The sequence below is a fragment of the Gymnoscopelus microlampas genome (assembly GCF_963454915.1).
Source record: "Gymnoscopelus microlampas genome assembly, chromosome: 9".
Lineage (NCBI taxonomy): Eukaryota > Metazoa > Chordata > Actinopteri > Myctophiformes > Myctophidae > Gymnoscopelus > Gymnoscopelus microlampas.
Window position 1 is genome coordinate 24,789,606 of NC_139946.1, and position 26,899 is coordinate 24,816,504.

Genomic DNA, 26,899 nt, shown 5'->3' on the forward strand with positions numbered 1-26,899 from the left:
GATATAGATAGATATGTTCTGTTAACCACTGACTGTCTCTTTAAACACCTACAGTAAAAGGTTACCACCTACCCCCTGCTGATGTCACTATATAAAGCATGGATTATTCTTTCCTATGACACTGCCAAGACCTGTATACTGTTGGTGTTTTTTCTTGTACCTGATTGTTAATTAATTATGTGTGATATTTGTTCCACTAATACTGATCTTCTTTGGACAAGTGACCACAGATATTTCATTAAACTGCATATTTATTTTCTATGCAGGGATATCCAACCTTTGTTTGGCCCCCCAAAAATAGAAAAAAAAAGTATATACTATACTATGGTACACCACAGTGTTGTTAAAAGAAAAAAGTCAGCTATACCATAATATAGTACAGTATTGAGTATTATTTGACCATATTATCGTCAAATAATTCCAAAATCATCACGATATACTATGTCATTGAAGAATGATACTGTATAGTCTACTACTAGCTTGTCAAAAAATATGTAAAAGTCATACTATTCTGTAACATATGACAATGTGTAAAAGCTACAAATGGAGAATTATCTCTAAGTTTGATATGATGGACAAACTGCACTCAAAGTCATCTGTAAGCCATTTTATGTTGATGTGCCACTGAAGATTTAGTGTCTGTTAAGCTACCCAGCAGCTACATGGTGAAAATGTGCAGACAGAATGACAGGCAAACAGATTAGTAAGCTATGTTAACACTGTATTGCTGCTATCTTGGACAGGGCTCCCTCTCAACATAAACATCAACAGGATTTACCTGGATAAAGGTATCAGGGGAAAGGAGCACTCAGTGCTCTCAGCCAGGCTGGATGATGGCCTACCTAAAGCTTGTCCAAACATGGAGTTACATGCGGCTCCAGACATATTTATGACATCCCTCTGGCCCAAATATGGAGCCCCACAGTTCGGTGGATCAGCGGGATGGTGGATCTGAGATTGTGAATTTACATAACTAGACCGGCACCGGCGATGCAAGTTGGAAATGCATGCCAACCAGGCAAAGAATTGTGCAAAGCAGTGCAGCATGCCACAATATTTTGAGTGTGTCCTCACTCAGAGGACACAAAGCTAGTCCTGCTGAGGTGGTCTGTGTATGTAGTGTATGTAGCTTAGCAATGACTCTGACTCATATGATATCACAACACAAGGCCATGAAACTTCATACGTCAACGTTTGTGTATGTGCATACATTTTTATCTAGTATGAAACATTTAGCAAACATGATGAGCCCTTCCCGTCCCCAATTCTCACCCCTTTTTATCCAAACAATGGTACTCAGAGTCAGACACGTTTACTGGGCCCTGCACTGCTGAAGAACTGCTGCAAATGTGTCCAGGCTGTATCTTGTATCTCATCAGTAAGAAAATAAATATTTAATCCATAAACACACAATGACAAACGCTTTGTCATACGATACGAATAATACTGTTTGTAATGTAAGAGCAGCTTTAGCAAGAGGGAGTATTGTGTATTTGACTGCCAATAAAGGGGTCCACGGTTCAGCTCTGTGTGCCCCTAAAACCATTACAGCAATGATGTGACTAAAATATTTTCCAGACATTTTCTGTGTGTGTGTGACCATTTCAATAGTCTCTCAAATTATTTAGCCCAATTCATCATTAAAAATAGAATAATAACAGAGGTGAAATTCTAAAATAATAGCAGCACTTTGATTATTTGAATACGTGTTATTCTTTAGTTTAAACTGTATCACTCTTTCTGATATTTCAATATGCATGGACATTAAGAAGCCTATTTAACAAAGAGCCATCATCAACAAAAAAAATAATGGATTAAAGTGAAAAGAGGACCTTTGGAGTCGCTAACACAAGTACACAATAACTCAGGACAGCTGATGCTTGGAACCCTTGACAGGGACTGGTACTGTATATGTTCCCACTGAACAATCCAAGGTTCACAGTGCAGCTCATGCACAGCTGACAAGGTTTCTGTTGATGAATGGCAAGGTCTTGTTGGAGGAAACACTTTCACCATATTGTCTGTGGCCTAAATTATCACCTTGCAAACAGTAAAATCCTCAGTGTTCATTTAACGCTGAGAGTGTACCAAGATGTAACCACGTTTGTCGTTGGGCGGAAAATCACAGCTTTACTGTGATTTCACACCCCTATCCTATATTAAAATGTAACAAACCACGGCCACTTCAATATGACAACATAAACAAACCACGGCCACGTCACTATGACAACATAACCATAAACAAACCACGTTTATGCCCATATATGGGCATGTACTGATGACATCAGGAATCTCCATATATGGGAATAAAAGGACCAGGACTGACAGATACAGAGATCTCCATATGTGGGCATAAAGGGACACGGACTGAGAGATACAGAGATCTCCTTATATGGGCATATGCATGCCCATATATGGGCATATACTGATGACATCATGGATCTCCATATATGGGCATAAAAGGGACAAGGACAGATGGGTACAACGGGTACGACACTATGACTCAGACATATGGTCGGATCGACAGTGTGACGTCGGTGTGAGGGCTGCATAGCGGCCCGAACCTCTAGTTTAATCAAAAACATGATCAAAGGGAACACTAAAATCACTGGATAAAATGGGTATAGATATTAACTGTTAGAGGGTCTTATGCATTGTGTATTTAGAGTCTAACAGCTGGTATTACATTGTTCAATTGTTCAATTAATGAGCGAAAATATAGGCTACTTTCTGTGTGAACTGAGAAGGATATATATAGGTTTTAATATAAAGATTTTAATTAAAATTTGATTTCTTTAAAAATATGTTTTTAAGAATGTGTTGTAGAATGTGTTTTAACGTGGTACAGAGGTAACATAGATAAAGGTTGGCAGTTAAGTAAGTTACGGTCAATTTGTTCAAGTACATCACATAAAGACTCAAATTATCCATGCACTCAAGATGACTCCTGGAACCCTTGGCAAGGACTGATAACCCTATGTTCTGCTGAAGAATCCAAGGTCGAAGGTGTAAGGCACTGCACAGTGTCAAAATATAGAGCTTTAACTTTTTAACATTTTGTTTGTTTATTTTAACAAAAGAATATTATGTTCAGCACCTTTAACAATTATATTTGAAATAAATACAGACTAAGATCGGTACAAGATCGGATAATGTAAAATGTGCCATATACAGTACTAATAATGATGGGATTTTTTAAATATATAATTATACCTGACCATAATGACTTGAGTTGATTCCTTATTCTTCATTGCTGAAAGGAGCGGGCATATGCTAAAAGTGTACAGAGAGAAGACTTTGAAGTATGCTTCACTAGAAGTATTATGTTATCTTTGTCCTCAAGGATAGGGAAGAGGAAACAATACCACGCCAACACATTGATGGGGTGTGTGAGCTGTGGTGACTTTTAGCTGGGGATGAACAATGGATCAGACAGCTGCAGCTGTCTGCATCTTTAAGAACTGAATTCATACTTCATTGTATGAAGCATAAGCATTAGAATGACCACTGATTCACACATTTGATCAAAAGCCCAAACAAAGGAAACACTAAAATGGATAAAATGAGTAAACGTAAATATAATACATGGAAACTAGCTTTTAACTTGTTTGTGACCACAGTTTTCATATAGATAAAAAGAAATCACCACCATAGGAAGGTGTTCTATGTTTTAAATGTATGCAACTGGTATTTATAGGCATTATCTTTAACAGTAGGGTAACTATGAGTGGAATACATAAAAAAAAGATCCTCCAACAGCTATTGCAGTATACATTGTTCAATGAATCCTGAGCAAAATATATACAGTGAGGTGGGATTTGACAGGGAAATATATATTATGTTAAGGTGTTAATATACGTATATGAACTTAAATGAGATTACCGTAAAAATGTACTATATGAGGTTTGGAACAAAGGTTGTGCTCTGAAATGTCTAAGAGCATCACAAAACCATCTTATAGGAGACTTCCTTTTCTTATAGGAGAATAGGAAGCAGAACACCGGGTGATGTTCTAATTTCCACTTGCTGCCCTCCTGTCCTTAACCATAGGTCATTGTATCTAGCCATACTGGTCAAAGATGTACCCACACCTCCACCATCCAAAACAGAAGTGTGAGTGGATTTATGACCCCGCTCCAAATATGGTCCAATGCTAGCCTTTATATACAGACAGCAACAGAGCTGGGGGGACACAGAGCACCAGGGCACCTGAAGGTAAGAGGACACAGGTAGTTGGACTGGAGAGACAAGTTGACCAATTGTGAATAGCAAATGTATTGTATTGTATTGCATTGTATTGTACTACTTAATTTCTTTATATCCATGTTCACAGTTCTTTCCAGAGACCTCGTATCCAAGTAATCTGGGGTCGCAAAACAAGGCAAGTCACTTTTTGTGTGACATAGTAACTTTCTGTCCAGCCATCTTTAATACTTTTATCTCCAGAGTGATTTATTGAAACAAAGCTTTCAGAGGATACTGTGTTACATCTGTGTTCATGGAGATTTAGCCTACTGTACCATGGCTAGGGAATGTTGGAACCACCCTGTGAGGCTGCACATGAAACAGCTCTTTAAATGTCCAATATGTTGAGCAGTGTGAGAGTGATACCACTTGGCTTGACTATCCGGCTATACAGAATAATGGACTCAATAGAAGTCCAGTGTATGTTTCGTAAATGGAACACTTCATGTTGTATGTAGGCAGTAGCCCTATATTTTGGCTATTTGAAAATAGCCGATCTACAAGCTTGTGAGCCTGTAGAGCTGCTATTTTCAAAAGCTTTTTTTTATACATATTGAACTTGTGAAATGGAACATTCTGCATAATGAGTACTTTTACTTTTGGTACTTTAAGTATATTCTGATATCAATACTTTTGTACTTTTACTCAAGTAAATGTGGAATACCGGACTTTTACTTGTAACAGTCTACATTGTGGTATTACTTAAGTAAAACATTTGAGTACTTCCTCCACCACTGTGTTTTAGGTGTTGTCTCTTTGGAAGGTAAACACCTAAAAGTCTCAGAGATGAATGGGGACGCTGTCATGAAGGAGTTCGGGGCCGCGGCTCAGTTTCTGCGAAAGTCAGTCAAGGAGCGCCTGGAGGCCCAGACCCGGGTCTTCGACATGAAGAAGGAGTGTTTTGTGCCCGACCCGGATGTGGAGTACGTCAAGGCTTCTATCACCAGCAAAGACAGTTTCAAAGTCACCGTGGATACCGAGTTTGGGAAAGTGAGTGTGCCAAACGTACTGTATAAATCAGTGGTTCTCAACCTGTGGGTCGGGACATCCAGGGGGTTCCCACATGATTTTGGGGGGGTACCCAGATGACAGTGAAGTGACAATTTAAAGACTTTTACGACCTTTTTAATGCCTAAAATAAAAGACCATTATTGCATCAAAAGTAATCAACAAACTATGCTATAAAACTGGTCAAACATTGGTCAAATTGTCAAATAATATAAGAAATAGGCAAAAAAAAAAAAAAATAGCCCATCTACAAGCTTGCGAGGCTTGTAGATCTGCTATTTTCACAATATTTATCTGTGGAACTGAGTCAAACAACATGTAAGTTCAAATATGATTATTTTGGGGGGTCACGGCCTGAAAAGGTTAAGAACCACTGGTATAAATGAGGGCAGCTGCCCATTGTGGGAGGCAATTGCTAAAATTTCCCAGACTGACAAAATGGATTTTTAATAATGTTTTCTCTTTACATTGTAACCATACAGAAGTCACTCTAATATCTTATTTTAATATCTTAAGATGAAAAGTATGACCATAAGAAATGTTAATATACCATAATGTCTTTTTTTCCCCCAGACAGTCACCCATAGGTTGGAAGATATCCATCCCCAGAACCCACCAAAGTATGATAAAATTGAAGACATGGCGATGTTCACCTTCCTCCATGAGCCTGCCGTGCTGTTTAACCTCAAAGAGCGTTACGCAGCCTGGATGATCTATGTGAGTCATTGCAACCTAAACGTGAACATCATCTAGTTCAGTAGTTCGGGACCCCCGGGGGAGGTCCCCACATGACAGTGAAGTGGCAATTTAAGGGCTTTTAAGACCTTTTTAATATCTAAAAAATGAGTGCATCAAAAGTAATCAACAAACTACATAAAAACTGTCAAATAATATAAGAAAGAGGCCAAAAATAATAATAGCTGATCTACAACCTCACGTTATGAGCTTGTTGATCGGCTATTTTCACAATATCCGTGGAACCGAGTCAAACTTGATGTAATGCCTCAACTCCTACAATTGCAAGTGCTTGTTAGCATGGGGGGTCCCCAGTTCGAATATGATTACTTTGGGGGTCCCCAGTTCAAATATGATTCTTTTCAAGGTTGAGAACCACTGATCTAGTTTATGTACCTTTCTAATGTCATTAATGTAACACTGACTTCATCCACAGACCTACTCAGGGCTGTTCCTTGTGACTGTCAACCCCTACAAGTGGCTGCCAGTGTACGACCAGTCAGTGGTGGACGCCTACAGAGGCAAGAAGAGGAGTGAAGCTCCTCCTCACGTCTTCTCCATCTCTGACAATGCCTACCAATACATGCTGAAAGGTACTGTAAACTTGATATTCACCTTATTAGAAAACGTGACACTGTGTAGACCACTGGTTCCCAAACATTTTAGCTCAAGACCCAAAACAGAAATTTGGTGTCTCCCCAGGACCCAAGCTAGAGAAAATAGCAGATCTACAAGCTCACAACGCATCTACGCATCTATTTGAAACAGTGGACACTTTTAAATATTTAGGAATCACCCTGGACAATAAACTCTCCTTTGATCAGCACACCACGGACATTCAAAAAAGAAGTCAACAACGCCTGTCAGCCATCCGTAAACTTAAAGGACTATATGTTGCCCCACACCTCCTGCTATTCTTTCTGTCACAAACCAGGCCAAACTCACACGCATCACAAAAACAGCTGCTAAAATTCTCTCCCTACACCCAACCTCACAGAACTGAACAATAGATCCATCACACGCATATCCAACTCCATAGTTCAAGACACCACCCACCCACTCAACAAATTCATCAATCTCCTACCCTCAGGGCGCAGGTACAGAACACTCTCATTTAACAGGGCCCGCTTTAGGAAAAGCCTGGTTCCTGCAGCCATCGAGGTCCTGAACAAAAGGCCCCGCTGAAAAAATCTGTCCTATTAACACCAGTTGTCTTGTTGCTTGTTGTCTGTCTTGTGTGATGTGAAACTGTCCTTTATGTAATGTACAGTCAGTGAAGACGAATTTCCCCACGGGGACCAATAAATCTAATCTAATCTATTAAACGTTTTTCTAAAAAAAAAAAATCTAATTTATGGATTTTTTTCATTATTTATTCTTGAAATTATTTTGAAAATAATCATTGCATTTGTTTTTAATTCAGGAAAATGTGTTTTTTTTTATGTTTTGAAATAATAATTTAAAACAAAATGTAGGAAAGTGCCTATTATGTGGGGGCCCACTTCAATATCCTCACAGGCCACCAGAGGGCCCCAGCCCACAAGTTGAGAACTACTGGACAACAAAACACTGTTTATAGATTAATGTGACTCCCCAAAATTAGTACCACAAATCATATTAACCTTCTCTTTAACTTTTGCAGACAGGGAGAATCAGTCTGTCTTGATCACGTGAGTAAAGCATTACACTAACATGGTTACCTTGATCTGCTAAACACACAAACAAAGGTTCTTCTTGTTAACAAAAAAAACAACAACAACAAAAACTTTGTTCTTCTATCTCCAGTGGAGAATCTGGTGCAGGAAAGACTGTGAACACCAAAAGAGTCATCCAGTATTTTGCCAGCATAGCAGCCGTTTCTGGAAAGAAGGATGCTGCAGCAGAGAAAAAGGTTTCTTTTGTCAAATCTAGCACATGGGTCTTCGACAGGGGGTCCGGGACCCCTAGGGGGTCCTCAGAGTTAATACAACATCTTTGTGTGATAGGAACCTTTTTTCTTTTTTTACATCCTAGCATGAGCCCTATTCTGGGGGGAACATTAAGATAGCAGATCTACAAGGTCACAACGCGTCGCTTGGTGACAGGTTGTGAGCTTGTAGATCGGCTATTTTCGGCAAAGAGATTTGGTGTGGAGGGGAAAAAAGAGCAGACCAAGTACAGGGCCAAAGGTCAAGTTTACTAAGTATTGAGGGTTTAAAAAAAAGCTCATTAATTTACACAACCCTGATAAGAGCTGTGAGTGTCTAACAAGTTTAATCTACAACACAATTTTTCACTATGACTCAGCTATAACCATATAAGGAGTTCCCAATGCAGCTACGCCCAAATATGGAGTGTGTTGTTTAACCTCAATGTGTCTTCATGGCATCAGGTGCAAACAAATCAGTCAGCTCCATATATGGGCACAAAAGGGGGCATGCCCACATGGGAATATACTGATGACATCATCGATCTCCATAATATATGGACATAAGGGGGACAAGGACTGAGAGATACAGAGACTCCATATATGGGCATATTGGTCGGATCAGCTGTGAGACGTAGGTGTGAGGGACTCGTAGTGGCCCTCACACCGAACCTGTAGTGACTTAAAAACAGCTTTTGATAAGAAATCTGTTCATCTCTAGGGAACCCTTGAAGATCAAATCATTCAGGCTAACCCTGCTCTGGAGGCTTTTGGGAATGCCAAGACCCTCAGGAATGATAACTCTTCCAGATTTGTACGTTTATACACACACACACACACACACACACACACACACACACACACACACACACACACACACACACACACACACACACACACACACACACACACACACAATATGTGCTTTTGTGTCAATAACTAGCAGCAATTCATGCTCCAGAGTCCAGATGTTCTGTCCTCAAAAAGACCAAACCAAACTGTCTGTATTTCTTAGGGTAAATTCATCAGGATTCACTTTGGCATTACTGGCAAGTTGTCATCTGCTGATGTTGAGACATGTAAGTATAAAGGCCATTTGTATCAATTTGATGCATTTAAACAGTAAAAATAATAATCAAGTTAAAATGTCCATGTCTTTCAGACCTGCTAGAGAAGTCCCGTGTCACTTATCAGCTCAAAGCTGAGAGAGACTACCACATCTTCTACCAGATTCTGTCCCAGAGGAAACCAGAACTGCTGGGTGAATATTGAAACATAAAACCATATCATTCTGATGAATACTCACTATAGGATAAACATTAACAATGTATTCTGGATACTCCACAGAGATGCTCCTCGTCACCAGCAACCCCTATGACTATGGCTACATCTCCCAAGGAGTGATAACTGTAACGTCAATCAATGATGCTGACGAGCTGATGGCTACTGATGTAGGTGACTTTGTGGATAAAAACTATAATATATAATAATAATAATAATAATAATAATAATAATAATATAACATTTACCACTGTCATTTATTTGTATAGCCCTTAATCACAATGACAGTCTCAAAGAGATTGATACAAAAGAGACAACATGACCCTTAGATTCGAAAATCTCTCAATTGGACAATCAACAATGCCCAAGAAAATAGGAAAATTAAAGAGGGGACACATTTCCTGGGCAGACAGGTGTGCGATAACGAGCAATATCCGTATGCAAAAGAACAACAGTGCAAAACTATTGAAGATAATAAAAAAGTTTAAAATAAATAATAAAAAAGTACTATAATAGTACGTAATAAATAAAACACATGTGGGACATGAGGGATATCAATGGGGCAATAGAGTCCAAAACCAACTTAACCAATAAAACAATTAATCTCCCGTTTTAGGAAGCTTTTGATGTGCTGGGCTTCACCCAAGAGGAGAAGAATGGCATTTACAAGATGACTGGTGCCATCATGCACTATAGCAACATGAAGTTCAAGACGAAGCAGAGAGAGGAACAGGCAGAGGCTGATGGCACTGAGGGTAAGATTTCATGATTTAAAACCTGAATATGGGTCTTTAAGATAATGTGCATATGTGATTGAAATGTCTCAACAATTTGCTGATCCAGATGCTGACAAAGTCGCATTTTTGATGGGTTTAAACTCCGCTGACCTTATAAAGGGCCTGTGCCACCCAAGGGTCAAAGTAGGAAATGAATGGGTCACCAAAGGTCAAGGTGTCAATCAAGTGAGTGTCAGTTATTGTACTATGTATTTACAGTAACACAGCAATATATATACTGTATATATGTTAATGAAGGTAAATTCATTTTGTGAGGCTTAATTACTACGTGACTTTTGGCAGGTCTACTACTCTATTGGTGCACTGGCCAAGTCAGTGTATGAGAAGATGTTCCTGTGGATGGTGGTGAGAATCAACCAGTCTCTGGACACCAAGAATGCTCGTCAGTTCTTCATTGGTGTGCTGGACATCGCAGGCTTTGAGATCTTTGATGTGAGTATTTCTTTAACAATTAAAATGTCATGAGATGGTTATAATATTATATAATCCATACTAGTATTGTTGTCTGTGAAAATATCACAAAGCAAGAACATTTTGAGAACAGAATACAATAGAAAAAGGCCAATTATGGGTAATGTCGTATGTATTTAGGGATGCGCGATTAATCGGTCACCATATCAGTATAAATTTCGGTATCAAACCGATATCAAAATAATATCTAATAATCTATTTTAGTGAATATTTTATTTTATCATATTTATGTTAATTGTGAAGCTGAAAAAGCCTTTTGTGATGATGGTTACAGAAGAAAAAGTAGCGTCTACATCACTCAATAGTAAAAGCAAATGAGCGTCGCGCTTATTGGTACAGACATGCGCAGAGCAAGTTCTGTCAGTGCAGTTGCTGCTGGCCGACCATTGGTCGGTCTCAGCTCCATGCTTCTATTCTCAACCAATCACATACTCACTTCATAATAGAAGATTTAAATGGGGAAGTTGCATTGCTCATTCCTTGCTTGCCTTTTGCTGCTGCCTACTGCTGTCTGTGCTGCTGATGCCTGCTGCTGTTGCTTTAAAACTTGCTGCTCACCCTCCACCACCCCAGCTACCACCTGTCGTTTTGAATTTACCTTTATGTCCTGGGGATTCGGAGTCCCTATTGGTAGGGAGATGTACTGTAATGTGCTTTCTCAGAGTACATACAAAGCAGATCCAATTCATCGTCAAAACCAAAATCAATATATTGCTAATTTTATATTCAACAAAAATATTTTATCCATTCATGAGTTGTCCTAACATAAATAACTATAGCTTCCATCAATGGACCAATTTGCTGCAATTCTAATTTCTTATGCATACCTCCTACAAACCATAGTTTCAACTTTCAAGTTCTTCTAATGTGATGTGTTCCCTTTCAGTTCAACACCTTTGAACAATTGTGCATCAACTTCACTAATGAGAAGCTGCAGCAGTTCTTCAACCACCACATGTTTGTGTTGGAACAAGAAGAGTACAAGAAAGAGGGCATAGTGTGGGTGTTCATTGACTTTGGCATGGACCTGGCTGCCTGCATTGAACTCATTGAGAAGGTTGGATACTTAGTAATAAAGCATATCCCAGATATACTTTTTTAATAATTACATTTTCAATACAGTTATATTTAACATATTAAAGGTCTTTAATGGGTTAAGCTCTGGTTTCTTATGAATATATTGGCATCTCTTTCCCCACGTTTCTCTAGCCCATGGGTATCATGTCAATCCTCGAAGAGGAGTGCATGTTCCCCAAGGCCAGCGATGAAACATTCAAGGCCAAGCTGTATGACAACCACCTGGGCAAACATCCCAACTTCCAGAAGCCCAAGCCTATGAAGGGCAAAGCCGAGGCCCACTTCTCCCTGGTCCACTATGCCGGCACGGTGGATTACAACATCTCCAACTGGTTAGTGAAGAATAAAGACCCTCTCAACGAGACGGTGGTCGGTCTCTTCCAGAAGTCAAACCTCAAGCTGCTGGGTGTGCTGTTTGCAGGCTACGCTGGCTCAGACGCAGGTATGTGTGAGTACTAGATGGAGTTCAGTAAATATTCAAGGAGTTGGTCAATACGTTTCATGTCATCTAAACTCCTCACAAAAAATTCGGAAACTTAATTTTGGTCGATTATTTCTCCCCTTGAGTAATACCAATTGGTATTGTATTTTATATATTTTGTATCGTTGATTAGTCACCTTTACAACGAGGTATAACTTGTAAGGATCGTTCAATCATGGAATGATTAACACAGCTAAACGTGTGGGTAGCGCCCCCCCCCCCCCCCCCCCCCCAAAAAAAAACAGCCACAATCCCCCAATATGCTTCTGTTGGTAATCGTTCTCGTTTTGAGCAAACTGCCAGCACATACGTTCTGGCAGGTGTGTGACTGGTACCTGAGCATGGGTCCTGCAACTTTGTTGAGAATGTATGTATTATCCAAGCAGCAACACTGCCCCCATGGAAAGATGCCATGTTTGTCCCCTCAGCATAAGTTAAGTTTCCAAACATTTTGTGAGGAGTTTATATAACAAGATGTTACTGATAACCCATAACGGTCTATCCTTTTCATGTCATCTATAGAGGACAAGAGTTCTGTTGGAAAAAAGAAGAAGGGGTCTTCATTCCAGACGGTGTCTGCCTTGCACAGGGTGAACATTTGCTGGACAAAATCTTTAACTTTTGAACCTCTACACAGAATAAAATCGATAAGATAGTGTATGACACATTGATTCTTCGTTAAACTCACAGGAGAACCTGAATAAGCTCATGACCAACTTGAGGTCTACCCATCCCCACTTTGTACGCTGCCTGATCCCCAACGAGTCCAAGACTCCCGGGGCCATGGACAATCCTCTGGTCATGCACCAGCTACGCTGCAACGGTGTGCTGGAAGGCATCAGGATCTGCAGGAAGGGCTTCCCCAACAGGGTCCAGTATGCAGACTTCAAACAAAGGTTGAACATGAGCTTTTACCTACAACTGCTCCTCTAAATATATGTTCTATTCTATGCAGTGGTGTAAAGTAACAAAGTACATTTTTACTATTACTATTGAGTATTTAAATGTTCAATACTTTTACTCCACTACATCTCAAAAGCAAATTTGTACTTTTTGCTCCACTACAATTATATGAAACCTTAATATATACTTCGTAGATTTTGATTATTATTACAAAACACACTAACCACTTCAGCCCTATATATATTTCGGCCATTTGAAAATAGCAGATCTACAAGCTCACAATGCGACACATTGTGAGCTTGTAGATCGACTATTTTCTAAAGATTTTTCCTACAATTTGAACTTAAACTGAAATGGGACATTCTGCACAATGAGTACTTTTACTTTTGGTACTTTAAGTATATTTTGATGCCGATACTTTAGCAGTTTTACTCAAGTAAATTTTGAATATGGGACTTCTACTTGTAACAGATTATATCTACATTACAGTATTGATACTTTTACTTAAGTAAAACTTGCAAGTACTTCTTCCATCACTGGATTTTAAATATGTGTTTACCATGTTTGATTCAGATACCGTATTCTCAATCCAAATGCTATCCCTGACGGACAGTTCATGGATAACAAGAAGGCTTCAGAAAAACTGCTGGCCTCCATAGATATTGATCATCAGCAGTATAAGTTTGGATACACCAAGGTTGGTGTTATTATGTTTCTAAACACTTAATAAGAAAGTAAAAGTAAAGAAAGAGGTTGGGTTCTTTGCATATAGCCTCGATCAGGACTTTCCGAGACAGAATTACAGGGCTCAAGGCTGTATTAAATGACTATTAAATTTCCCATATTTTTGAATTTTGTGTCATGTTTGGATCTTTCCTGAATATCGTTTAAATACATATGTACCGATATTTACACTGGAAATATCCAATTGTTTTTATCTTTCTGTTTGCATATTGTCCTCTATCCATAATAGGTGTTCTTCAAAGCTGGTCTCCTGGGTGTTCTTGAGGAGATGAGAGACGACCGTCTCGCTCTCATCATCACTGGAATGCAGGCCAGAGCCAGAGGAATACTCGCCAGGCTGGACTACAAGGAACTTTTAGAACGCAAGTACGGTATAAAACTCAAAGCAAACAGCTCAGGGGTCATCAATATGTCTGTACACTGACAAATGTGTCTTGTTTTTACACACCATTTATGTTCTTATTCTGATCATAAGACCCAGTTACTGAATGTCAGTCTGCAGGATTCTATTCTTCAGAATATGTATGACACTGATTAACTATGACACTATGTATGGCACATTAGGACTCCACTAGGACAGTGGTTCTAAAATCAGCAAAAGGACCCCAATAATTCTGCGAGTGTACAAATGTAACCAAATGGAACCTACTGGTCAATTTGGTTCCATTTGTACACTTTCAGAGTTACAGACCAGTAATGGTCATTATAGGGCTAGTGTTTGTCTACTCATTTTGTATGTCCATGGCAAAAATAGAATTTTGACAAAATTGTCCACCACCAGCCAGCATGGCGGTGACCCCTGCAACAGCTCATACCGTAATAGAAGGGGAATTACTGAAAATCAACTGTTGTTATCAAAAGGGATGCCTTAACGGTGATCAAGTGGAATATACGTTCCTTCCTGGGTGTCAAGAATTGGCCCTGGATGACGATGTACTTCAAGATCAAGCCTCTGCTGAAAACAGCCGAGACTGAGAAGATGATGGCAAACATGAAGGACGAATTCATCAAGCTAAAGGAGACTTTTGCTAAAACTGAAGCCAGAAAGAAGGAACTGGAGGAAAGAATGGTCACGCTTCTCCAAGAGAAGAATGACCTGCAGCTCCACGTCCAGTCTGTGAGTCAAATCGTCAAATCAACAAACGTCACATACGTAAATGTTCAATAAATCATTGTTTACAAAAACCTTTACACAATAAAATATTTAAATGAATAGTTTATTAACCCATAAAGACCTGAGGCCGATTCTATCAATGTCTTTTAACTCCTAAGAGTTTTCTGGAAAATGTATGTTTCTGTGTCAGTGGTTCTATTTCAGTGGTTCTTATAAGACATCACCATTTTACGCTTACAACATGTTTATATTCACATAAACATTCCATTACAGCTCAGAATTATAGTGTTCTGTCGTCTCTCCCAAGCTTGACATATAAAATGTGCCAAAACAAAAGCTCCTTTCCTGAAACGTATCTCAAGTTTTTCATAATCATCTCACTCAAGGAAATCCCCAAATACATTGTTTTTTATAAAATAGGAACTAGACAATCTCTCAGATGCCGAAGAGCGCTGTGAGCGTCTGATCAAGAGCCATGTCCAGTTTGAGGCCAAAACCAAAGAGCTGACGGAGAGACTGGAAGACGAGGAGGAGGTGAACGCAGAGATAACCGCTAAGAAGAGGAGGCTGGAGGACGACTGCTCAGAGCTCAAGAAGGACATTGATGATCTGGAGCTCACTCTGGCTAAAGTGGAGAGGGAGAAGAACGCCACCGAGAACAAGGTAATGTTTAAGACAATGGTTCTCAAACATTTTCATGTCAAAGACCCCCAAATTGATGTGTACTATTTGGCCGCGGACCCCCATCTGAAAAGAGTTTGTGCCAGGGACCCCCAGAAGAGAAGAATTATTATTATTATTATCATTATTATTATTATTATTATTTTAAGTCTATGTTATTCAAAGACATTCTAAAATAGCTGCTATTTTTGAATAGCCAACTTAAATTATCTAAACGGATAAAGTGGTTAAAATGATTCTGATGCTATATTAACTACTTTTGCTGGGGACCCCCGGAACCCCCTCCATATAAGGACCCCTGGGGGTCTCCGGACGGACCCCACTTTGAGAACCAATGTTGTATGACTCAAGCAACTGAAATACACTAACAAAATATATATATTTTTAAAACAACAACATTAGGTTAAATGCATGACTGAAGAGATGTCAGCGTTGGATGAAACCATCGCCAAGGATACCAAGGAGAAGAAGGCTCTTCACGAGGCTCACCAGCAAACGCTGGACGACCTGCAGAGTGAGGAGGACAAGGTCAACACTCTGACCAAGTTCAAGGCCAAGCTGGAGCAGCAGGTTGACGATGTGAGTGTTTTATTACGCACTCTTATTGTCCCAGTCAATAATAACGAATTGTCATAGCAATAGAGTTACTAGAATCAGAATCAGCTTATTGTCACATCACAGGTTTACAGAAGTAAAAAAGTGGGTGAAATTCGTTCTTGTACAAGTACTAGCGTTTTTGTTATTTCCATAGAAGAAGAGAAGGGAAGAAGAAGAAGGGGGGGCTAGGGGGAAGAGAGATCAATCAAATTAAATGAAACAAATGATCTACATATTTACACATAGTGCCTGAGGTAAGTAGCCTGGTAAACCCTCCCTCCGGAAATCTCATTTCCAATGAGATTTCCGGAGGGAGGGTTTACCAGGCTATGAGGTAAGATATAAAGGTGCGTGAGCATAGCAGCAGATTTATACTGTACTTGATACTATCTTCCTGACTTTGTTTCATTATTTGTTTTTTTTAGCTTGAAGGATCACTGGAACAAGAGAAAAAAGTCAGGATGGATCTTGAGAGATCAAAGAGAAAGCTGGAAGGAGACTTGAAGGTGACCCAGGAGAACCTAATGGACCTGGAGAACGACAAGCAGCAACTCGAGGAGAGGCTGAAGAAGTAAATGATTTTATATGACAATCACGCAAAACATTACAAATCTAATCTACAATAGTTTTTTACCAAACGCAGAGGCCCTAAATGTCTGTTTTATTTTACATGAAATGTATCAACACATTTTTCTTTCTAATAGGAAGGAATTTGAGATTAGCCAGCTAAACAGCAAAATTGAGGATGAAAAGGCTTTGGGAGCTCAACTTCAGAAGAAACTTAAGGAGTTGCAGGTAACTATGAATGCAATATGAAATGCCATGATTGCATGTGCTAGAAAATAAAAATTGCCCAGTGAAGCACAGAACTCTGCCAAGGTAGCATTTTTCTTTAAAGTGTTGAGGTGCTACTGGTGCCATATCCATCCAGTTTGAGCCAATATGAATTAAGGAAGCATTAGCATAAGAGGGTACTGACACTCAGTGGCCTGTGGAGGTTGTCGACAAAACGATGTGATCAGTACTGTGACAAGTATTATGTTAATCTGTTCAGAAGTTGTGTGCATTTTATGACAGGCCACATCTAGCCTTGCGTAGCCAGAATATATCATTGCGTTGATATGAGTCTGGTGCTTCTATGAGGAAGTTCTTTTTCCCAAGGGGTGGGATCAAAAGAATGGCTCTGGATGCAATTGGTTAGACCTACAACCAACTACCAATTACAGTCTACCATATTTGAATACTGGGCCCTGATTGGTCACCCCAGACTTCGGGAGCAGGAAATGGATTCCCAATGGAGCGGTGCCAGAACCAAATTGCCGAGTGCAATTTTTTTTGCACTGGCAGATTCGTCTGGTCCCAGGCTAGGCCACATCCACTGTCACACCCAGATGTTTGACTTATCTGCATGAAAGGTTAATCAGGTCCTCCTTGGCCCAGGCCTATAACCTCTGCACCACGTTTAGTGCAAATCTTTCTGTATCTAGTTGAGATAAACAGAGAAACGGGGGTGAAAATATTACCTCCGCCGAGGTAATAACAAAGTGTTGGGATAAATATGTACATTTTATTTTCAGGCCCGTATTGAAGAGTTAGAGGAAGAACTTGAGGCTGAGAGAGCTGCCAGAGCCATGGTGGCGAAACAGAGAGCAGACTTGTCCAGAGAGCTGGAGGAGATCAGTGAGAGCCTGCAGGAGGCCGGCGGAGCCACCACCGCCCAGATCGAGATGAACAAGAAGAGAGAGGCTGAGTTCCAGAAGGTGCGCAGAGACCTCGAAGAGTCCACTCTGCAACACGAGGCCACTACAGCTACTCTGAGAAAGAAGAACGCAGACAGCGTGGCTGACCTGGGAGAGCAGATCGACAGCCTTCAGAGAGTCAGGCAGAAGCTGGAGAAAGAGAAGAGCGAGCTCAGGATGGAGCTCGAGGATGTGGTCTCCAACGCAAATCAAACTGTGAAGACCAAAGTGAGTCAAAGTTCTAAGTCATGTAGCATCATTTCATATTAAATTTCCTGTTGATTCATAATACATTTGTGTAAATATTGTTTTCAGACAAGCTTGGAAAAAATGTGCCGTACTCTGGAGGATCAGATGGCTGAATACAGAACAAAAGCTGAGGAAGGTCAACGCTCCATTACCGACCTTACCATGCAGAAAGCAAAGCTTCAAACTGAGAATGGTATGACACTGTTAAAATGGTAATGACAAAACAAATATATTCCCATCCAGCTCATTCAGGAGGTTGAGTTTGATTTCAGCCACATACTGTATTATATGTTACACAGTAAAACAATTGAAAGGCATTTGGTTGCAGGTGAGCTCATCAGGCAGATGGAGGAGAAGGACGCTCTTATCACCCAGTTGACCAGAGGGAAGCAATCATGCACACAGCTGAATGAGGACTTCAAGAGACAACTGGAGGAGGAAGTCAAGGTAGAATATATATATTGATGTAACTACCACAAACTCATTCATAAGAGGGTTGTGGGCCAAAATAAATTAATATATTGTTGCTGTCTTGCAGAAACCTTGTATCTCCATATTACAACGTTTTATGTTTTTTCTTTTTTTTTTAAATATGCTCTACTTCTTCATTTTACAGTCTCACACACAATTTTCAAAAATAGTCGGTCCACAGGCTCACAACGCATTGCTACTCATTGTGAGCTTGTAGATCTGCTATTTTTGCTATTTTTTAGTCGTTAAGTGTGTCTGTGGATTTTATAAATATTGGAACAGCTTGTAACTAAATATTAACTACATTTTATCCATTGGAAATACAGGTTCAATTTCCTGAAAAGTAACATAATAATATAATATGGACTTTTATTATTTCATTTGTGGATTCTACATCTAGTCCTTTTTGCGGCGGCTAAGTGTATTCATAAACCATTTACGTATTTCTTTTCCCACAAAAGGCAAAGAATGCGCTTGCCCATGCGGCACAGTCTGCTCGCCATGACTGTGACCTGCTGAGGGAGCAGTATGAGGGGGAGCAGGAGGCCAAGTCGGAGCTGCAACGGGGTATGTCTTCTAGAAGGATGGGACGATAATCGTTATCATCGTTTATCGTGATAAAAAAACGTTCACAATAATCGCATCGCAGAGATTTTAATTTATCGTGAAGCTCCTTCATACACTAGGATGAATATATCTTTTGTTGAGCTGCAAATTCAGTACCACTTAAACCCTCTATAATTGATATAAACGGACCTATAAAGAGTGCATTTGGTACGCTCTTACATAATGTATTTCACTCTATACAAATTGATTCGCCAAAATTAGCTGAGCTTGTAGATCGGCAATCTTTGGCAAATGTTGCCCCCAAAATAGGGATGCTGGGGGTTCAAGTGGTTAACAAAAGTGTCATTGTAAGTTTTAAGCATATTTTGATTCTCGCGATAATATCGTTGATCGCAATTATTTTTGCCACAATGATAGTGACATATAATTTTCATATTGTCCCATCCCTAGGTATGTCTAAGGCTAACTCTGAGGTGGCTCAGTGGAGAGCCAAGTATGAGACTGATGCCATCCAGAGGACTGAGGAGCTGGAGGACGCAAAGTAAGTAAAGCCCAGTGGTGGAAAAGGTATACTCAAATATTTTTTACTTAGTAAAAGTATCATACATCAATGTAGCAATACTCTGTTATAAGTAAAAGTCCGGAATAAAAAATGTACTTGAATACAAAAGTATTGGTATGAAAATGTACTTAAAGGGACCAAAAGTAGAAAGTCCTCATTGTGCAGAATGTTTCACAAGTTTTCAAATGAAATCTTTTGAAAATCGGTTATTTTCAAATGGCTTACATTTATATAGGGCTGAAGTGGGTAATGTATGTTTTGTAATAATAATCAAAATCTACTAAGTAACTAGTAACTACATTTCTCAAATAGTAAAAGAAAATTGGAAATATTCAAATAAAGTAAAAAATACGTACAGTAATTGAGTAAATGTACTTAGTTTTCCGCATCTCATCTTGATTGCTTCTGGTCCCTGTAAATATAGGAAGAAGTTAGCCCAGCGTTTGCAGGATGCAGAGGAAGCCGTGGAGGCTGTTAATGCTAAATGCTCCTCTATGGGGAAAACCAAACATAGGCTCGAGAACGAGATTGAAGATCTCATGGCAGATGTGGAGAGATCTAATGCTGCTGCCGCAGCTCTGGACAAGAAGCAAAGAAACTTTGACAGGGTAATATAATACATAAGGCAAATAACATGTAGTTACTTCTTAAAATGTTGAATTTTCTGATCTAATGTGACACATTGTTTAACCAGGTCCTGGCTGAGTGCAAGCAGAAGTATGAAGAATCTCAGACTGAGCTGGAGAGCACCCAGAGAGAGGCCAGGTCTCTCAGCAGCGAGCTCTTCAAACTGAAGAACTCATATGAAGAGTGTCTGGACCATCTGGAGACCATGAAGAGAGAGAACAAGAACCTTCAAGGTACTATGATTTCATTAACCTTTAATATCTATACATGTTTTGGGATGGAGCACTTCCTGGTCTAAAATATGGAGAGTATGTTGGAGGTGCTCTTTGGAAAGAGACACAAATATACAGAATATACAAAAAGATTTCAAGGCTCTCTTCTTGACTATGGTTCAAATGCTTTTAATATATCGAATGGATATTAAGGATACCTTTGCACGGCCGGAACCAATTTAAAATGATTTGAATTACTTTAAAAAAATAGAGGAAATTTCTGACCTGATTGAGCAACTTGCTGAGGGAGGAAAGAGCATCCATGAGTTGGAGAAGGCACGGAAACAGTTGGAGCAGGAGAAAGTCGAGACAAAGGCTGCTCTGGAGGAAGCTGAGGTGAGGAATAAGCTCTAAAGATATCATAAGTTCATCGGCTCAATGTCAGACACATTTCTCATGGTGTGATGTATCATCAGGGGTCCCTCGAGCAAGAGGAATCCAAGATCCTCAGGGCTCAACTAGAGTTCTTCCAGGTCAAGGCTGATATGGAGCGTAAACTGGTTGAGAAGGATGAGGAGATGGAGTTGGCCAAGAGGAACCAGCAGAGAGTGGTAGACACCCTGCAAGGGCACTTGGATGCCGAGAATCGGAGCAGAAACGAGGCTCTCAGGCTGAAGAAGAAGATGGAGGGAGATCTCAATGAGATGGAGTTCCAGCTCAGCCATGCCAACAGGCAGGCAGCAGAAGCTCAGAAACAGCTCAAGCAACTCCAATCCCATCTGAAGGTATAGTACTGTTGTGAAAACAGAAATATTGCTCACTATAAATCAAGTCAATACCTTTCATTGTGTAACTCAGTGGTTCTCAACCTTTTCAGGCTGCGACCCCCAAAAATAATCATATTTGAACTGGGGACCCCCACCCTGACAAGCACTTGGAATTGTAGGAATTGAGACATTACATTTAGTTTCACTGAGTTCCCACAGATAAACATTGGCTATTTTCATTTTTCTTATATTATTTGACAATTTGGACCGTTTTTATAGTATAGTTTGTTGATTACTTTTGATGCAGTAATGGTCTTTTTTCATTTCATTTTTTTTAGGTATTAAAAAGGTCTTAAAGGTCCTTAAATTGTCACTTTACTGTCATCTGGCCCCTGGGGGTCCCGACCCACAGGTTGAGAACCACTGATGTAACTTAGTGACAGACAAGCAAGAGACAAAAAAGATGCCATTTTGTTTAATGGTTATTCATATTTTTTAACAGGACTCCCAGCTGCAGTTGGACGATGCTCTTCGTGCCAATGATGACCTGAAGGACAACATGGCCACTGTGGAGAGACGCAACAACCTGATGCAGGTTGAAGTGGATGAGCTGAGGGCCATGGGGGAGCAGACTGACAGAGGCCGAAGGCTGGCTGAGCAGGAACTGCGTGATGTCTCTGAAAGAGTTCAACTGCTGCACTCTCAGGTAAGCCATTCAAATGGATGCATCACTACTCAGAAAGACTAATGACAGAACTTACGCTGAATTGATTCTCATAAAACATGTTACTGTATATCTGTTCTTTTCTCGCTCTCTCTCTCTCTTGCCCTCCACTCTCTAGTTTGAAAATTAGACTACTAAACTGTCTCTGTACTTCTTATCAGAGTCAGATATACAGTATGTGGTATTTATTTAGTTTATTATTTTGGTGACAGCATGTTGGCACTGGAAATACTGTGTTCTTTAAAAAGTGATAATCCTGTAATGGAAGTGTTGAGGCAGCCAGACACAAAAATAAAATGATTCATTCATTCTAAAATTATTTTACAAATCACAATGTTTTGTTTTGTTCTGATTTCAGAACACCAGTCTACTGAACCAGAAGAAGAAGCTGGAGGGAGACACGTCCCAGCTTCAGAACGAAGTGGAGGAGGCCGTGCAGGAGTGTAGAAGTGCAGAGGAAAAGGCCAGGAAGGCCATTACCGATGCCGCCATGATGGCTGAGGAGCTGAGGAAGGAGCAGGACACCAGCTCTCACCTGGAGCACATGAAGAGGAACATGGAGCAGACCATCAAGGACCTGCAGCACCGTCTGGATGAGGCGGAGCAGATCGCCTTGAAAGGTGGCAAGAAGCAGGTCCAGAAACTGGAGGCCAGGGTGAGCGACTCAACTTGATTCATAAAACTATATGTTATGTGCTGTAAGGCACTGGTTCTCAAACATTTTCGTGTCAAGGACCCCCCAAATGTATATGTATTTGGCCTACTTATGCCTTCTTTTTAAGGTAAGGGAGCTGGAAGCGGAATTGGAAATGGAGCAAAGAAAGGCTACTGAGTTGGTAAAAGGAGTTCGCAAATATGAAAGACGCATCAAGGAGCTAACCTATCAGGTACAATCTTATATTTTCAGCTGACTTAAATACACCTTTGGTCTTATGAATGCATACCTGAATTAAAATGTTAATTGTTTTCTTAATGAAGACAGAGGAGGATCGTAAAAATGTGAACCGCCTCCAGGAACTGGTGGATAAATTGCAGCTTAAAGTCAAATCCTACAAGAGAAGTGCAGAAGACGCTGTGAGTATTTCAGCTATTCAGTCACTATAGGAATATTAGGAACTATCTACACACTTAAAGAGGCACTATGTCACTTTTTATAGATTGGACATAATTTTGTCCAATCTGTATGGTAGAGTATGTTAATCAAACCCAAAGGAGGGCGCGCACACCTGTGTTGATGAGGTGCTGACCACGGCAGGTTATAATGTTGAAAAGCATGAGGCTGCACAGCTCTTAGCCACTATGCAAAAATGTAGCCTATTAAAAAGGTACAGGAAACCAATGTTTCGACAATATAGTGGCTTAGGGTTTGGAAGGTTTATATTGTAGAAACATTGGTTTCCTGTACCTTTTAATACATTTTTGCATCGTGGCTAAGAGCTGTGTGGTCACATCCTTTTCACCAGAGTATGTTAATACAATATAACTTATACAATTGGGGTGGTTGTATTTTGTCCTGATGGTCAAGATTCAATTTATCCCCTGAGCAAGCAGGCAGGCTCTATTAGCCCAGTGGTAAAAATGTCAGGACTTGCATAGGAAACCGGGTTCAAATCTGGGATAGAAGAGAACACACACACACACACACACACACACACACACACACACACACACACACACACACACACACACACACACACACACACACACACACACACACACACACACACACACACACACACACACACACACACACACACACACACACACACACACACACACACACACACACACAGGTGTTTCATTTGACGAAGGTCTAAAACGTAAGATTGACCCTTTAATAACGCGCAGTGATTTCTTTGCAGTGTGCTGTTATGGAGCATCTAAAATATTTTCATATAAGCTACTCAAGTCAGTGACACAGAGCAGTGGTCCAGTTAACTAAAACCTGTGAAGGCAAGACCAAAATGGATTCATCGTCCTGATAAGAAAAAGTAAATAACTCATCTTGAATAATTCTCCATATAATATTTTAGGAGGAACAAGCCACCTCCCATCTTGGAAAGTTCCGTAAGCAGCAGCATGAACTGGACGAGGCAGAAGAAAGGGCTGACATGGCAGAATCCCAGATCAACAAACTCAGAACCAAGGGTCGCGATACGGGCAAGGTAAGCACCTATACATACTGACAAATGCAGTGGTAAAAGATTTTCATTCATGAAAAAGAGGAGGGATCCAAGCACTCAAAAAATAACGGAGGAGAGGGCGTAAAAAAGGAAATTTAATCATGTCTACATAAAGTTTTAAAAGTCAACATGTTTCGACCAGCAACTGGTCTTCATAAGGGCAAGTACATATTGAGCTTGTGAAATGGATAATGCATAATGAGTAAAAGTAAATGTTGAATACTAGACTTTTACTTGTAACAGAGTATTTTTACATTGTGGTATTGCTACTTTTACTTAAGTAAAAACTTTGAGTACTTCTTCCACCACTGCACAAATGTCACAATTTGACTAGAAAGTGAGTTTACTATTTTCATATATGTATATCTTTCCCCATACAGAAAAGTAAAGATGAAGAGTGAAGCCATCTCACTGAATGACATCCTTTTTCTCTATGCAACATAGCAAAAATAATCACGCAATCTAAAATCTTTGTGTTTGTTTTAAGTGTGGAGAGAGTAAACCATTACTGTTACAATTGAGTCTATACACCTTGCCTTACATTACTGTTCCCAAAAAGTATTCAATCTACAGCAAATCCATGAATGTATTTATTTCCAAAACTGTATTGTCTAGCAATGTATGGATTGTGTGTGCAGCTCTTGAGTAATGCAAAGCCATGTATTGTAAGCAAGCAATGTAAGATTACAGAAATGACAGACATTTCAAAAGAAAGCCTTTTTTGGCATGTAACAGCTGAAAAAAGAATAAAGCAATCTAAAAGCATTTTGTTTGTTTTAAATGTGTCTTTCATTTCCATTGTATTCAACATTTGGAGAACGTAAATCATTGTTAAAAGTGAGTTCGTAGCCTTTCCTTACACTAGTATTTCAAAAAAGTGGTATAGTGCTTTATATTAAGATCCTTGTAATTGGCTGGTAGTATGGCACTTATGAGTTGTTACAAATGAGATGCTTATTGACATTATTTGCTAATAAGACTATATAAATGTTAATAATAGTATCATTAACATGTTTATTAGATTATATAATAGCACTTTTAAGAAACTGGTTGAACAGATTATAGACTGCTGAAGCGTGTTAAAAGCTTTATGAGTTTTTTATAATTGTTTATAATACCATTACAAACCTTTGTTAATAATGGCATCATAAACATGTTTATTATTGGATTATAACAATCTAAATATATTATAATAGCTCTTATCCAGAGTGATTTAGAGATCAGAATAAGCAGAGCAAGCATGAAAACTCAGTCAACAAACAAGATAAATAGTCACATAGCCTAAGTAGAGTGCATAAAGAACAATGTAGCGCCACAAAGATACTAGGATACCAGGTAAACAATGAACCCGCTAGAACCTCTCGAATTTCTTAAGTTGTAAACATTGGCTAGCCTAGGCTACTCGCATGTTTTTTTTTACTGAGATATGTGGTCTAGCACAGTGATTACCCTTGCAATGCCACTTAACCTCAAACATTTTCTAAATATTTGTTTTAAATAACAGATCTACCAGCTCACAACGTGTTGCATAAATTATAGTCTCCAGGACAGTCTGTGTGTCTTTCCTATTTATTTTCCCCTGCTGACCTGACATAGCAATACCACCAATACCCACTAGATGGCAACATAGCATTCTATAATCTTATGACTTTGGAGAAAATATTAACAAAAGATATGAATGTGAAATGTGGCTGTTTATGTTAGATAAACAAAGACAATGTAATGACTGATGCTAGTTGGGAAAGTTGTAATACTTTTAAAAATATGAAATCCACCACCTGTTAAGAGAGGAAACATTATACTGGTGACTCACATAAGCGCAGGCTCCACAGTGATGCCTCCATCTTGTCAGAGCTGTCTCTTTACTACCTTGTTGTCACCCATCCAATGAGGAGCACGTGTCCCCAGCTCCGCCTTCTGTTGGAACAAACACAAGATAAGAGTAAAATAAGAGTGACTTAGTTGTCATACCCTGTATATAGAGTGAATGAGCATACAACACTAACTGTAAGTTGAAAGTGGAATTCAAAGATTATAGATTATAGCTGTGATTTTGAATTGAAACCTATAGATAATACCTCTCAGATGCAGACTTGAATGTCTGATGTTTCTGCTGAAAGATCTCAATGGTCTCCTGGAAATCCTGAAGGACATATACACATCAAGTCAGCAGGCCTCACCCCAAGCCGCTACATAACCCCACATATAACAACAACTAATGTACTTTTATCCAGTCTACCTCAAGTAGTTGTAAGAATGAACATTGGTTAACATTAAGATAACAGTAAATCATTTGTTATTAGTACTATTGTTCCGTACGTGGGCGTGACTGGATGGCTTCTGGGAGGCTGTAATGATCAAGTGAACAGTGCCTACTGTCTCATGCGTTTCCTTGATCATGGATCTGCTCAGCCTGGTAAATCATGTCGTCGTGTGAATTCACATTATCATGTGTCTTCTGCAGACTGGTCTGACTCTGGCCCCAAGCGCTGGGTGGGCGTTTTGCAGAAACCAAAAAGTGGAAGAGAAAAACAGCGTCTGTCAATCACAGGGCCCTGAGCGCAGACGCTGATTGGATCTTCCACGTTTTGGTTTCTGCAAAATGCCCACCCAGCAGTCTGTAGAAGAAGACACATGATAATGTGAAATCACACCAGGGTTGGTTTACCAGGCTAGGGTCTGCTCACAAGTTGCACACCGTTCAACACATGATCTAGGCCCTAGATCATGTGTTGAACGGTGTGCTCCCCCTAGATTC

The 26,899-nt window shown here is 39.7% G+C and overlaps 1 protein-coding gene across 1 annotated transcript; it reads left to right on the forward strand.

Moving 5' to 3' along the window:
* Positions 1-5,031: 5,031 nt before the first annotated feature.
* LOC311051472 (myosin-7-like) lies at positions 5,032-26,713 on the forward strand (the record flags this gene model as incomplete). The annotated part of the gene is made up of 38 exons (XM_084066041.1): positions 5,032-5,235; positions 5,827-5,970; positions 6,425-6,581; positions 7,631-7,658; positions 7,774-7,879; positions 8,616-8,708; positions 8,910-8,973; positions 9,057-9,155; positions 9,242-9,345; positions 9,792-9,930; positions 10,019-10,137; positions 10,255-10,404; positions 11,330-11,500; positions 11,653-11,962; positions 12,524-12,591; positions 12,692-12,897; positions 13,478-13,601; positions 13,878-14,014; positions 14,510-14,765; positions 15,183-15,425; positions 15,846-16,022; positions 16,466-16,611; positions 16,745-16,835; positions 17,618-18,007; positions 18,095-18,221; positions 18,357-18,475; positions 18,961-19,066; positions 19,517-19,607; positions 20,053-20,236; positions 20,323-20,488; positions 20,739-20,863; positions 20,944-21,252; positions 21,737-21,940; positions 22,317-22,613; positions 22,741-22,845; positions 22,937-23,032; positions 23,992-24,123; positions 26,606-26,713. 38 exons carry the CDS (start codon positions 5,032-5,034, stop codon positions 26,711-26,713), a joined length of 5,895 nt encoding a protein of 1,964 aa, XP_083922167.1.
* Between the last annotated feature and the right edge of the window lie 186 nt (positions 26,714-26,899).